The 14,589-nt window shown below is 44.2% G+C and overlaps 2 protein-coding genes across 2 annotated transcripts; one reads left to right on the top strand and one right to left on the bottom strand.

The window, feature by feature from the left end:
• Positions 1 to 2,090: 2,090 nt before the first annotated feature.
• On the top strand, positions 2,091 to 5,755 carry RITA1 (RBPJ interacting and tubulin associated 1). The gene is made up of 3 exons (XM_070950980.1): positions 2,091 to 2,115; positions 3,896 to 4,212; positions 4,910 to 5,755. Exons 2-3 carry the CDS (start codon positions 3,944 to 3,946, stop codon positions 5,391 to 5,393), a joined length of 753 nt encoding a protein of 250 aa, XP_070807081.1. The 5' UTR covers positions 2,091 to 2,115; positions 3,896 to 3,943; the 3' UTR covers positions 5,394 to 5,755.
• Positions 5,756 to 8,060: 2,305 nt separating this feature from the next.
• Positions 8,061 to 12,269, bottom strand: IQCD (IQ motif containing D). The gene is made up of 4 exons (XM_070950979.1): positions 11,589 to 12,269; positions 10,669 to 10,902; positions 9,529 to 9,600; positions 8,061 to 8,339 (listed from the first exon to the last, which is right to left on the bottom strand). The coding sequence occupies exons 1-4, from the start codon at positions 12,267 to 12,269 to the stop codon at positions 8,061 to 8,063; spliced, it is 1,266 nt and encodes a 421-aa protein (XP_070807080.1).
• Between the last annotated feature and the right edge of the window lie 2,320 nt (positions 12,270 to 14,589).

Here is a 14,589-nt window from a genome sequence, read left to right as displayed (position 1 = left end):
CAGGAAGTATCACGGGGCGGGGCTTGGAGGACAGCCGGTCTCTGATTGGTGCGTTGGTGGGCGGGCCGCGTTACGAAGTCCCGCCTGCGCGCTTGCGTACGCCGTGGATGGCTAGCCTCGCGGTCAATCCGGAGACGGAAAGGGGAAAAAGATGCTCCCGTAGAGAAACGAAAGCGAAAACTCGAAGAGTCGTCGCTTCTTCCGATTTGGGAAGGCACTCTCGGGTTCGCTTTATCACCTTGGCTGCATTTGAATGGCCTTTCTTCGGCTGGACTTTTTTGGTTCTTGCTTGGAAATTTCAGGGTTCCGTTTTGGTATAAATATATGCATAATATGTATTTGTACATATATGTGTATAGGTGGATAGGAAGGGAAAGGAAGGAAAGGAAAGGAAAGGAAAGGAAAAGAAAAGAAAAGAAAAGAAAAGAAAAGAAAAGAAAAGAAAAGAAAAGAAAAGAAAAGAAAAGAAAAGGTCGGGTATATACATACATATACATACATCATCATCATCATTTAGCCAGTGTCTGCCCACTGCAGGATGAAGGCCTCTTCTGCATATATATCGATGTATGGATGTATATCTAAATTTCTGCATATGTGTGTCCATGCATACAATATTTGTGAAACAATAATCGATTATTAAGCAGTACGTATATTTGCACACTAAACAGTACATATGGGTATGATGCATGTAATTAAGGGAATACAGGCTTGTAAATAGGGAGCTTGTGTGTCTGTGCATATATTTCTCTCTGTGTGTATAAATAGATATATAATGATACACGATAGAGAGATAGAGAATGATAGAAATAGGTAGGATAGATAGATAGATAGATAGAGAGTGGATGGATGGATGAATAGAGAGACAGACAGACAGACATGATAGATAGATAGGTAGGTAGGTAGGTAGGTAGGTAGGTAGAGTGGATGGATGGATGGAGAGACAGACAGATATGATAGATAGATAGATAGATAGATAGATAGATAGATAGATAGATAGATAGATAGATAGACAGACAGATAGATTGGATGGATATAGAGTGGATGGATGGATGGATGGATGGATGGATGGATAGATAGATAGACAGACAGATATTATTTTTTAAATTTGATTTATATGCTGCCCTTCTCCAGAGACTCAGGGCGGCTTACAATGCGCTCAGCAATAGCCTTCATCCTTTTGTATATTTATACAAAGTCAGCTTATTGCCCCCACAATCCGGGTCCTCATTTTACCTACCTTAGAAAGGATGGAAGGCTGAGTCAACCTTGAGCCTTGGCGAGATTCGAACCTGCAGTAATTGCAGGCAGGGTGCCTTAGACCACTGTACTACCAAGGCTCTCAGATAGATAGATATAGATAGATAGATAGATAGATAGATAGATAGATAGATAGATAGATAGATAGAGTGAATGGATATAAAGTGGATGGATAGATGGATGGATAGACAGATATGATAGATAGATAGATAGATAGATAGATAGATAGATAGATAGAGATAGATAGAGTGGATGGATGGATGGATGGATAGATAGACAGACAGATATGATAGATAGGTAGGTAGGTAGGTAGGTAGGTAGGTAGGTAGGTAGATAGATAGATAGATAGATAGATAGATAGATAGATAGATAGATAGATAGAGTGGATGGATGGATGGATGGATAGATAGACAGACAGATATGATAGATAGGTAGGTAGGTAGGTAGGTAGGTAGATAGATAGATAGATAGATAGATAGATAGATAGATAGATAGATAGATAGATAGATAGATAGATACGTAGACAGACAGACGTACATAGATACATAAATATAAGCATATTGATATAGATGCATACACATATACAGATCTATTTCTGCATTTCAAATATACACCTGTGTATATATATGATCTCTCTCTCTCTCTCTTTCTCCCTTCTTCCCCGCCTCCCCCCCTCCCCTCCCTCCAAAGGGATCACCTGGCTGGATCCCATCCTCGGGAGGGGAGGGGAGGGGAGGGGGGGCGCCGACTAGCTCCTCCTCGGAAGCCCCGTCCAGCCTCCAGCCTCCTCCCTTCGCCACTCGCCGCGCCGCAGAGCCGGGAAGGCTGGCCGTCCCTCCGTCCGTCGGCCGAGCGGTCAGTCTCCGGGGTTGGGCTCGGGACTCGTTTTCGCGGGGCTCTGCAGCCGGGCGGGGAGAAGGGGAAGCGCCTGGCCGCAGATGCGCCCCGTTCCTTTGCTCGGCAGCTCCGCGGCTGCGTCTCCAGGGGGAACCGGAGCCGCACCGCTTCCCAGCTGCCTTGCAATCAATTCTTCTTCTTTTAAAGTTTTTTATTTTTATTTCTCATAAACACATTTTCATTGATCCATCGTTTTTTCATTCATCTTTTCTTTTTAACTTTCATTTTTTGCTTTTTCCGGGGCTGCTTTTTTTTTTTTACCCTTTACATACTCCAACTTTTCTTCTTCTCCTCCTCCTCCCCTTCTCTTCCTTCCTTTTTCTCCTCCTGCTTTCCTCCTCTCCTTCTCTCTCCTACTCTTTTTTTTTTTTATTGGATTTATATGCCGCCCTTCTCCGGAGACTCTGGGCGGCTTACAATGTGCTAAGCAATAGCCTTCATCCTTTTGTATATTTATACAAAGTCTGCTTCTCTTTCTTTCTTTCTTTCCTTCCTTCCTTCTTTCCTTCTCTTTCTTTTCTTTTCTTTTTTAATTTAATTTATATGCCGCCCTTCTCCGGAGACTCAGGGCGGCTTACAATGTGCTCAGCAATAGCCTTCATCCTTTTGTATATTTATACAAAGTCAGCTTATTGCCCCCACAATCTGGGTCCTCATTTCACCTACCTTAGAAAGGATGGAAGGCTGAGTCAACCTTGAGCCTTGGCGAGATTCGAACCTGCAGTAATTGCAGGCAGCTGGTCTTAATAACCAGCTTAATAACATGGTGCCTTAGACCACTGTACTACCAAGGCTCTTTCTCTTCCCTTTCCCTTCCCTTTCTCTTCCCCTGCTCCTCTCTTCTTCCCTCCTTCTAGCCTGCTCCGCTGCTCCTCTTTCCCCTCTCTTTTCTTCCTCTCCTTTTCCCTTTCTTCTTCCTCTCCCTCTCCTCTCCTCTTTTCTCCCTTCCTCTCTCTCTCTACTCCTTCCCCTCTCTCTCTTGTTGTTTCCCTTTTCAGTTCAATCTAAAGTGGTATTCGAGCAGCCCTGATTTTCTAATTATCTTTATTCTCATTTCAATGTCTTATTCGATTATTATTTATCAAAAAAACCCCAAATGTTCTTCTATGGATCACACCATCTTGCTTGGCGACCAAGTGGGCTATGGGTTAGAGAGTAGAGTAGAGTAGAGTAGAGTAGAGTAGAGTAGAACAGAACAGAACAGAACAGAACAGAACAGAACAGAACAGAACAGAACAGTTGCGTTATGTTGCAGCAGATTGAGTGACCCCCTCAATGTAGGAGATGACCAGGCTGAGCCCAAAGGAGGGGTCAAGGGCATCATCAGTTTAGATTACTTTCACACTCACAATAATAATAATAATAATAATAATAATAATAATAATAATAATAATAATAATAAATTTTATTTCTATACCGCCCTTCTCCCGAAGGACTCAGGGCGGTGTACAGCCTATTAAAAACACAAAACAACATCAGTTAAAATAGTTTAAAATTATTAAATTATTAAATCTAAATCCAGTCCACCTTGAATTCCGTTGAATTTCTTGAATTCTTATCTACCGCCAATTTCCCTTGACCGTTAGTAGTTCAGATTCTCATTTAGAGGCAGCACGGAGTAAACTTGTAATTCGTTTTGGATCTAATTCTTGGTTCCTGATTTCTCGCGCCTGGCAATCAATTCTTCCCATGCCATTAATAATTGAAATCAATCTTATTTCCATTCCATCTTTCTCAGGAAGTGATGGTTCGTGGATGAGAGTGTCTGCCTGCTTTGGTCAGTACCATGAAGGCCTCAGGACGGTTGGGCGCTCCCTTGCAACGCAAAGGGAGAGTCCACAGGATCAAAGCCACGGCTTCTTTTGTGGACGAATCGCTCTTCGGTAACCAAGGAAAGCACCAACCTTCTGGTCCGGAGTTTGAACCACCCTGGAAGGAGGCCAAAGCTCATAGTCAAAGACCCCTGCTATGGAGTCCGGAGACCAGGCAGGTGGATTCCGGTCCTTTGAAATCCCCCCAATCGGTCAGCACTCCAAGGAAGAGGAATAAATACAGGTAGGGCACATTTGGGGTGCTGGGTTGTTTTTGTGTGGGGGGGGGTGCAATAAGGGGAAGATGACACCGTGCCTCAAAGAGAGAGTATCTCAGGTGAATGACGTGTGGATATTCATTCATTTCAAAACAGCCTGTCGAGCTGTCTCACAGCTAGATTGGGCCAAATTCACCCAGCCGGCTTTCATGCCTAAGGCAGGACTAGAACTCACCATCTCCTAGTGATTGGGCCAAATTCACCCAGCTGGCTTTCATGCTTAATACAGGACTAGAACTCACTATCTCCTAGTGTTTAGTCCAAAGTTATCCAGTTGGCTTTCATGCTTAATACAGGACTAGAACTCACTATCTCCTAGTGATTGGTCCAAAGTTACCCAATTGGTTTATGCCTAAGGTAGGACTAGAACTCACTGTCTCCTAGTGATTGGTCCAAAGTTACCCAGTTGGTTTATGCCTAAGGTAGGACTAGAACTCACTGTCTCCTAGTGATTGGTCCAAAGTTACCCAGTTGGTTTTCATGCTTAATACGGCACTAGAACTCACTATCTCCTAGTGATTGGTCCAAAGTTACCCAGTTGGCTTTATGCCTAATGTAGGACTAGAACTCACCGAGCCGACTTTCAAGCAAGAGGCAGAACTAAAACTCAAGAGAAGTTAAGTTTTTTTCACTGACATCCGTCTCTCTCTTTCCTTCCGGAAGGTTGAAAAGCCACACGCCATCCTACTGCGACGAGACTCTCTTTGGGTCCAAGCCGGGAGGACACGAATGGACAGCCTCCTGGGCCACCAGAGAAGATGTGGCTAAACTCCGCCCTTTGCTCTGGACTCCGCCTTCGGCTCCAAGAGACCGGCCAGTCCTTTTCCACCGTCCACCGAAGGAAGTGGTGACCTCCACGGGGACGGACAGATTTGAAGTCAACCACAAAGCAGGAACCTCTTTTTGGAAGCCACCTGAGAACTCTTCAGACGTGGCCACCCAATTCATGAGAAGGCCACGTTCCCAGTCTCTCACCAGACTGTACGAGACTTCTGATCGATTTCACCCAGCTAGGTCCAGTAAACAGCAAGACCAACGTACGGCCACTGCTTCTTCGGGAGCACTTCTCACTTCCCGTTCGAAAGGGTTGCCCGGTTCATCTGCTCGGACAACAAGTTCACGTCCAGGAAAACCTCCTTGGAGGTAGAACAGCCCAACTATAAAATGACAATGTCGACAGCATATAAAGAGAATTTGTATGAGATGTTTTACAGGTGGCATTTACCCCCGACGAGGATAGCCAGAATGTTCAAGAATAAATCGGAGAAATGTTGGAAGTGTCATCAAACTCCAGGATCGTATTACCACGTGTGGTGGACATGCGTGGAAGCAAGGAGATTTTGGACTAAGATACACACGTGGTTGGAAAAAATGACAGAGAGACATATTGACCTTAAACCAGAGATATTTTTCTTAGGGATTTTACCAGAGACATTTAATAAAGAATTACAATACTTAATTGTGAACATTTTAACAGCGGCTAGAATTGTATTTGCTAAAAACCGGAAAGGAGAGAAGATAATTACTGATGAAGAAATTATTAAGAAAATGTTGGACTGTGCTGAAATGAGTAGACATTTGAAATAAGAGAACAGGAAGATAAACAATATTATTTGATATGGGAGATATTTTATCAATGGTTTGACAATAAAGTATGGAGATGAGATAGCATATATGAAATGAAATTTCGATGAAATGTTTAAATATTTATCTTCTGTAAAGAATAATTGTCGTATGATGAGATTTGGAAAATTGCAAGCTCGAAATGATTTTAACCGATCGAGATGCTGTCGGTAATTGTTTGTAAGGATGATATTTTTATGTTGTTTTTTATTGTAATTTAAAATAAAACTTTTTTCAAAAAAAAAAATCAGTGTTTAAAACAAAGACAGGTGGAGCTCGGCTGGTAGAGAGAGGAATGTTTTGGCTTCTGCTTCGTTGTCATTAGTGAATAAATGGCAATGGGCCAAGTTGACATAACACATTACATTATATAAACAAACAAAATCACTTTTTTTTCTGTGCCTGTTTGGCTTATTGAGCTGTGTGAATCCAGATACTAAAAATCTAATTTATTTATTTATTTATTTATTTATTTATTTTCTTTCTTTCTTTCTTTCTTTCTTTCTTTCTTTCTTTCTTTCTTTCTTTCTTTCTTTCTTTCTTTCTTTCTCTTTCTTTCTTTCTCTTTTTCTTTCTTTCTTCCTTCCTTCTCTCTCTCCCTTCCTTCCTTCCCTCCCTCTTCCTTCCTTTCTTTCTTCCTTCCTTCTCTCTCTCTTCCTTCCTTCCTTCCCTCCCTCCCTCCCCCCTCCCTCTTTCTTTCTTTCTTTCTTTCTCTCTCTCTTTCTCTCTCTTCCTTCCTTCCTTCCTTCCTTCCTTTCCCCATTCTGCTTTTGTGGAATAGTGAGTGGGAAAATATTTTTTTTCTAAGGGATGGCAGATTTTTCTCCTCTTTCCTTTTTAAACAGATGGCATCTCTCCTGCCCACCAGAAGGAAATAATAATAATAATAATAATAATAACAATAACAGAGAGCAAAGTGACACTGGCAAAGTGTGAAATGATAAATGATAAAAAATTCTTAATTTATCCTGGCGGGTGCAAAAATCATATGTCAGTAGGAATCATATCTCAACAGGGAATCTGGGACAGCCGAGAAGGCTCCTACAGGGTAGTCCTCGACTTACGTCCACAAATGAGCCCAAAATTTCTGTTGCTAAGCGAGACATTTGTTAAGTGAATTTTCCCCATGTTACTTTTCTTGCCACCGTTGCTAAGCGAATCACTTAACAATGTTAAGTGTTAAGTTAGCAAGACGGTTGTTAAGTGAGACGGTTGTTAAGTGAATCTGGCTTCCCCATGGACCTGGCTGGTCAGAAGGTCGCAAAAGGGGATCACGTGACTGCAACGGTCATAAATAGGAACCAAACTGCCAAGCATCTGAATTTTGATCACATGATTATGGGGATGCTACCAAGGTCGTAAGTGTGAAAAATGATCCTAATTCACTTTCTCCAGTGCCGTTGTAACCTTGGTCACTAAATGAACTGTTGTAAGTTGAGGACGATCTGTATTTGCAGCCTTCCATCCCTCTCGGTTTTATTTTCAGAAGCAACTAAGCTTAGAGAGCACCAAGGACCTTGCAGTTCTCCTCTTCCTCCTCTCCTCAAAACCCACTCCCTTCTAGCACTGATGATGTTACCTAGTATGGTAATGAAACGTCTGCAAGAAACCCACCAAGCTCAGAAAGCACCAAGGACCCTACAGTCCTCTTCCTCCTCCTCCTCCTCCTCCTCTCTGCAAACCCTCCTCCCTTCTAGCACTGAGGATGTTATACCACCGGTGAAATGCTACCGGTTCGCACCGGTTCGGGCGAGGCTCCGCCCACCCGCCCAGACGTCGTTACTTCCCGATTTTAACCAGGAAGTAACCTGTTTTTGAACCTCTGCGCATGCGCAGAAGGCTTTGCGTGTGCCCAGAGGGTCCAAAATTGCACGTGATGCGCGCACGCACACTTCCGAACCGGTAGGGAAGTTAAGTAGATTTCACCCCTGGATATTAGTTGGTGAATGAAACATGCACGAAAACAAACAAGCTCAGGGAGCATCAAAGACCACACCGCTCTCTGGGACGTTTCTCCCCTTTCTACTCGAGACGAGTTGGGGAAAATGATTTTTGACAGGTCTCCCATCTTTTTTTAAATGATCAACTTTATTAAAGGACATCCCAGAACCTCCGAAAGGGTTCCTTCCCTCTCCAAAACTGCCCAGGGCAGCCCAGCCACCAAAATAAGATAACGGCCAGAGATTGAGACTCATCTCCTGCCCGTACTCTTCTTCCCCTTCCCCTTCTTCTTCCTTTTGCTGCGTAACAACGACCTCACTAAGTAGCCCTTCCAGACGGCCTGGATCAGGGTAGCGGCTCGCGCCAGGATGGCCAGCTCCTTCTCGGCTTTGTCCTTCTGTTCCTGCTTGACCCTCCTCTCCTCCACGATCTGGCAGTATTCCTCGTCCAGCCGGGTGTATTTCTCCCGCAGTTGGGCCAGATCCTGCTTCTCGACCACGTAGAATTCATCGATCTCGTCGATTTCCTCCTTGGGGAGAGAAAGAGTCGACGCCTTGAGTTTTATGACCCCTTTTATTTTATTTATTTATTTATTTATTTTGCCACGGTCGTTAAGCAAATCGCAACGGTTTTAAGGGGAACCCTGGGCTCCTTAAGCAAATCCACCCATGGATTTTCCTTGCCGGAAGCCCAGGAGTTTACAGATGAACAGAGTTGGGGTCAGCAACCCGCGGCTCTGGAGCCGCATGTGGCTCTTTCATCCCTCTGCTGTGGCTCCCTGTTGCTGGTCAGCGCCACGATTTTGAGAGGAGTTTCCGGTTTTGGGGGCGGGGAAGCATGGCATGCCAGGAGGGGTGGGTTTTCCAATTGGCTCCACAATTGATAGGGCTTTCGGTTAGGACAGGTACAGGAAAAAGGACACCGCACTAGGATGAGACTCTATGGTGTGGGAACCGGACTTCCGGTCGGCCCCAGGGCGTGGGGTGGGGCTTCCAGTTAGGACCTTTGGGGCTCTTTGAGGATTTAAGGCTGCTGACCCTTGATTTAGACCCTACACCATTTCTGACAAATAGCAGTCCAATCTCTTCTTGAAAGCTCATGATCCATCTCATCCTGGATCTCACCCTTTTTTTGAACTATTACCATCTGGCAGCCGGTACAGGATTAAAAAAAAACAAAAAAAAAAAACAGGACAAATAGGCTGAAAAACAGCTTCTATCCCAGGGCAATAACCGTATTGAATTCTACGGTATAGTGCAATATCGGGTTTTCAATTTCAATTATATAGAATGTAAAGGATGTATGCTTGTGTTTTTATTTTTATAGTTATAATGTACACGGAGGATGGCATTTAATTTCGTTGTACCATGTGCAATGACAATAAAGTAAACTATAAATTATAAGATGGTTTCCAGGCCTGATACTCTCGAGAGGAAAATACCTTTTTTTTTCTTTTAATCCCTCGCATCGGGGAGAAGTTGGGGCCATGAAATGGTGTTCAGGCATTTACTGGCCGGATGCCCTTCCTGACGCCTATGTGGGGTTCACAGCAGACACTTAACTCATAGGACCCAGATAGAGAAACACCTGCCACTGTCTAGGATCGAACCCACAGCCTCCTGAGTATGAGGCAAGAGCACTACCTCTAGGCCACCACACCGCCATTCTCGAGAGGAAAACAGCTCTAGGAGGGGAAAGGAAAGAAGCTCATATCTTACCTGCTTTTCAATCATTTCCATATCGTATTTTTGGACCCAATTTTCTATCTCCATTTCCACCTTGTATTTTTTCTAAAAGGAGATAAGATTGTAGTAAAAAACGGTCAGTTCGACAGGAAAGGTTTACGATTCCTGCCTTAAAGGTTGGGGACGGTTGCTGTCGGGGATTTCCCCAGCCAGGTTGTGCGAATGTGTTTCATAGATTAGATTAGATTAGATTAACAGAGTTGGAAGGGACCTTGTAGGTCATCTAGTCCAACCCCCCGCCCGAGCAGAATACCCTACACCATTTCTGACAAATGGCAGTCCAGTCTCTTCTTGAAAGCTTCCAGGGATGAAGCTCCCACAACTTCTGAAGACAAGCTCTCCCATGGGTTGATTGTTCTCACTGTCAGAAAATGTCTCCTTATTTCTAGGTTGAATCTCTCCCTGTTCAGTTTCCATCCATTATTCCTTGTCTGGCCTTCGGGCGCTTTGGAGAATAGCTTGACCCCCTTCCTCCTCTCTGTGGCAGCCCCTCAAATACTGGAAGACGGCTCTCCTGTCTCCCCTGGTCCTTCTCTTCACTAGACTAGTCATGTCTAGATCTTGCAACCGTTCACCGTAAGTTTTAGTCTCCAGTTCCTTAGTTGCTCTTCTCTGCACTCTTTCTAGAGTCTCAACATCTTTTTTATAGTGTGGTGACCAAAACTGGATACGGTATTCTAGGTGTGGTCTTACTAAGACTTTATAGAGCGGTATTAGTACCACTAAATTGCATCTGTTAATGCAATTTAGAATTGTGTTGGCTTTTTTGACTGCCGCCGCACACTGCTGGCTCCTATTCCAATACTTTGGCCACCTAATGAGAAGGAAGGACTCACTGGAGAAGAGCCTAATGCTGGGAACGATGGAGGGCAAAAGAAGGAGACGGCAGAGAATGAGGTGGCTGGATGGAATCACTGAAGCAGTTGGCGTGAGCTTCAATAGACTCCAGAGGATGGTAGAGGACAGGAAGGCCTGGAGGAACGTTGTCCATGGGGTCGCGATGGGTCGGACACAACTTCACAACTAACAACAAAACCACTAAGACCCCAAGATCCCTCTCACAGTTACTACTATTAAGCCTGGTTTCTCTGCTCAGCCTCCGCTGGGATTTACCTTCCGAAGGTTGAGTTCCGTCTCCCGATCTTCAGCCACCAGGGCGTTGAACTGAGCACGCAGCTGCTGCAGCTCCTGTTGCAACTTGGCGCATTTCGCCTGGGAAGTGCGCACCTCCGTTTTGTGCTGCTTCTCGGCTTCGGTCCGGGTACGCTGGATTTGGCTTTCGGAGAACTTGGCCAGGTTGTGCAAGTGAGTTTTCAGTTCTTTGATGACGGCGTTCTTCTTGGCAATCTGAAAAAAAAAAGGGGGAAAAAAACACGACGATGATAACTTTTAAATTCAACTCTCTAGGGCAGAATCTTCTGGAAAGACCGACTGGATCCAAACTACACTTGGAATAACGCTGTTGAGGATCAGTGGAGTCGAAGCTGGTCACAGCAGTCAAAGCTGGACGAGATCTGTTTGTTGAAGAGTCTAGTTTATCATCATTTGCATTTAACGACCCATCATCCCTTGCGGGGTGGAGTCTGGGCAACTGAATGGAGCTAGCAGAGTGTTTTAATGGCCAGATGCCTTTCTTGTCACCAATACGGAGTTATATTCAGCAGATATATTCTCAACGTGCCCAGAGAGAGAAATATCTGCCTCTACCTAGGATCGAACTCACAGCCCCCTGATTGTGAGGCACGAGCTCCACCTCTAGGCCACCGCACCACTCTCGTTGAACGGTCAGTTCCCCTTCCTAAAAACATAATCACTACTACAGGAAGTTCTCGACTTACAACCAGCATTGAGCCCAAAATTTCTGTGCCTGAGCTGGGTTCAATAGTAGTCATAAATCGAGGATGGATAATCTCTCTCCAGTTTATTATCAGGGGATGTCTTATTTTCGGGGAAACAGGGTAATGAAATCGCGTTTTTGACTGGCCAAGTGGACCAGACAAGTCAGATCCTGCTGCTTAGCTCCACCGCTGTACCTCGTCATCCCTATTCTGGACGGCGGCAGTCAGTTCGTCTTCCAGTCCTGCGGCGGTTTCCGTGTTTTTCTTGTCTCTCTGGAAGACTTCGTGCAAAAAACGACATTTCTCCTTTTCTTCTAAAGGGGTGGTGAGGAGCTGCTCAAAGAGGAAGCCCCTCTGCTTGGACAGACAGTTAATGAATTTATGGACGGACGGGTCCCTGGTGTAAGCAACTTCTCTCAGAGCTTGGCAAGCAACCGTGTTGGTGTAAAGCAGGCGTAGAATATTTCGGACTGAGCTTTTAAGGCCTTGAATGTGCAACGTGAGATGACCGTCGGTATCCACAAGGCCGAAGAAAGTTCCTTTACCGGAGCCTATGTAGAGAATATTTTCATCCTCCGGGTGTGAGAGCATAAATTCGAGGATGGTTGAAAGCCGGTGATGTTCTCGGAAGGCTCCTGTGAGGTCAGGACCTAAGATAGCGCTAAACTCATCGAAGTTCTCGATGACGTAGGAGAAGACGCTGACCAGTTCTATCTTGAAGATGGTTTCATCCAAGACAGATATGATCCTCTTGGTCTCGACGGTGCTCAGTTTCGACCGACCGGGATCCAAGACCCTTAAGGGGGCTCGGATAGCCTTTTTGGGACGGCTGGAATCCACCAGCTCGTAAGATGGGGAGACCAGTTCCATCGTCATCTTTTCTGCTGGAGAAAAACCTTCAGGACAGGAGACAGTTTTTGAATTTCCCGACAAGGGTTCAGGTGTTCTAATGCCTTTGTTTTAGTGTCTCTGATGGAGAGGATTCTGAGAGCAAGACGGAGCAATGGGCAGGAGGATTAACCTTGAGGGACAGGAGGAAGAGAGGAAACCAATGGTAAGATAAGAGGAATCTGAGTCCAGGGCAGAAATGTAACCTGGGAAAGAGTCTCCGACATGACCCTCCCTAGTTCCTCCTGAAGATAAAGATAAAATAATGAATATGGAACTTTACAATAATATAATAATTATAATGACTAATAAAGAAAAGGGGATACCAATAGCGATAGATGCCTTGGGTCTATACATATATACAATACAGTAATATATTATAGCATATTTTATACTATAATATATACTATTATATATTATTATTATTATTATTATTATTATTATTATTATTATTATTATTATTATTATTATTTATTGAATTTCTATACCGCCCTTCTCCCGAAGGACTCAGGACGGTGAACAGAATAAGATTTCATATACATATAATTTTTTTTTATAAACAGTAAATAATAAATTGATTATTATTAATTAATAAATTATATTATATATACAGTATTTATATACAGTAATATAATATACTGTAGCATATAATACAGTACAATATAATATAAAATAATGATCTGTAATGATATAAAACGATAAATTATTAATTAATTAATTAATATAAATATATAAATATAAATATTTCGCCCCTCCTCCTTTGAAATGCAACCCGTGCAGGAAAAAGCATCATTTTTTAACTTTTGCGGCTCACCCGACCTAAAAGGTAAAGGACCCCTCGGTTACCATGACAACGAAGTTTTAAAGCCGAGTCCTCTCGTTGCCAGGTAACGCTGGACCGCGCGAGGGGGAGGAGCTTCATCTAGCCAATCGAAGCCCTCGTTGCTTCCACTGTGGTCGTTCCGACAGCCAAGACGTGGCCAATAGGAGACGTCAAAGGGAGGGGGCTTGCTCCTCCCACTTCTTACGTACATTTTAAGGGGGCAAGGGTACGGTAGTAAGAGCAGGTGGCACACACTTCGGGTTGTCAGTTGACCTTAATGGGAGGCCAAACGGAAAGCGAGCGATATTTATCGCCTGAAATTCGACGAACTTAATGAACAGGCTGTTGGCCAGATACGCAGATGAACTCTTATACATTTATGTACAACGGCTAATTCTGGCCGTTTAACTGGCGGCGGCATCTTGATGGAGAACCGGAGTTTGCAGGCAACCATATGTTTCCTTATCTCTTCGCTCTATTAGAAGGCGCTACGCATTCCAGGACAGGACGCCGGGGAAAGGGCAACCTAATAGCGCATGCGCACTCCTAAAGCCTCTAGGGAACGCGGCAAACAGGGATTCTACCACCACTTCCGGATACCCATAGGACGCTGCTTACACTGCATGTTGAGTGGAGACCTTTAATTAAATAGCACTGGGTTGGGGGATGATGGAAGTTGGGGGATGATGGAAGTTGTGGTCCCACATCCTTCCAAGACTGCAGGTTGGGAGAGGAGTGGTGCAATCCTAGGGATGAGAACTTAATCTGTATTATTATGGGAACGCCTCTAGGTAGCATTGCAACTTGCAAAAATACATAAAAAAATAAAATTAAAAAAAAATTAAATTAAAATTTAAAAAAAAAAATTTTTTTTTTTTTTGCCAGGGTTGCAAGCTCGCTTCCTCCCCCACCAAGCCGCAAATAAAACGGGAGCCGTCCCTAATTCTGCCAAAGTCATCAGCGGGACTTTGCAATTATATAGAGAGGGGGGTTAACAGCCTGGACCCCCGCTTAAAATCCAGCCCAGCTCCAATGTCGTACCAGCCGGCTCCTTCGCTCCCTTGTTGTGTTGTGTTGTGTTGTGTTGTGTTGTGTTGTGTTAGCAAGGCACATTTGCAAAGTCGGGAGGGATGTGAAAGCTGGAGCAATTATTGCAAAAGGAAGAAGGGGGGGGGGGAGAAAAAAAACTTTTTTTTTTTTTTTTTTGGTTTTAAAAATGACCTCTGCAAAGCCCTGGAACTGAGTTTGGAAGAACCGACCACGATGACTGCAAAGCATGGTTAGAAAGGAGGCTGGGTTGAAAAAAAAAGGGGAAGGAGGAAGGGAAAAAAAAAAAGAAGGAGGAGGAGGAAGAGGGAGGGAAGTTGAAGGTTCTCACGCTTTATTTACGCGCTGCCTCCTCCTTCCCCGCCTCCTTCGGACTCGTGTTTGGCTGCTTCCTCCTCCTCCTTCTCCTCCTCCTCCTCTTCCTCTCTCTCTCTCTCT

Source organism: Pituophis catenifer, unplaced genomic scaffold, assembly GCF_029215685.1.
Source record: "Pituophis catenifer annectens isolate HBS135680 unplaced genomic scaffold, rPitCat1.0.hap2 SCAF_10, whole genome shotgun sequence".
NCBI classification, from domain to species: Eukaryota; Metazoa; Chordata; class Lepidosauria; order Squamata; family Colubridae; genus Pituophis; species Pituophis catenifer.
The sequence above is the reverse complement of the archived record's forward strand: the minus strand, read 5'-3'. Positions and strand labels throughout refer to the sequence as shown.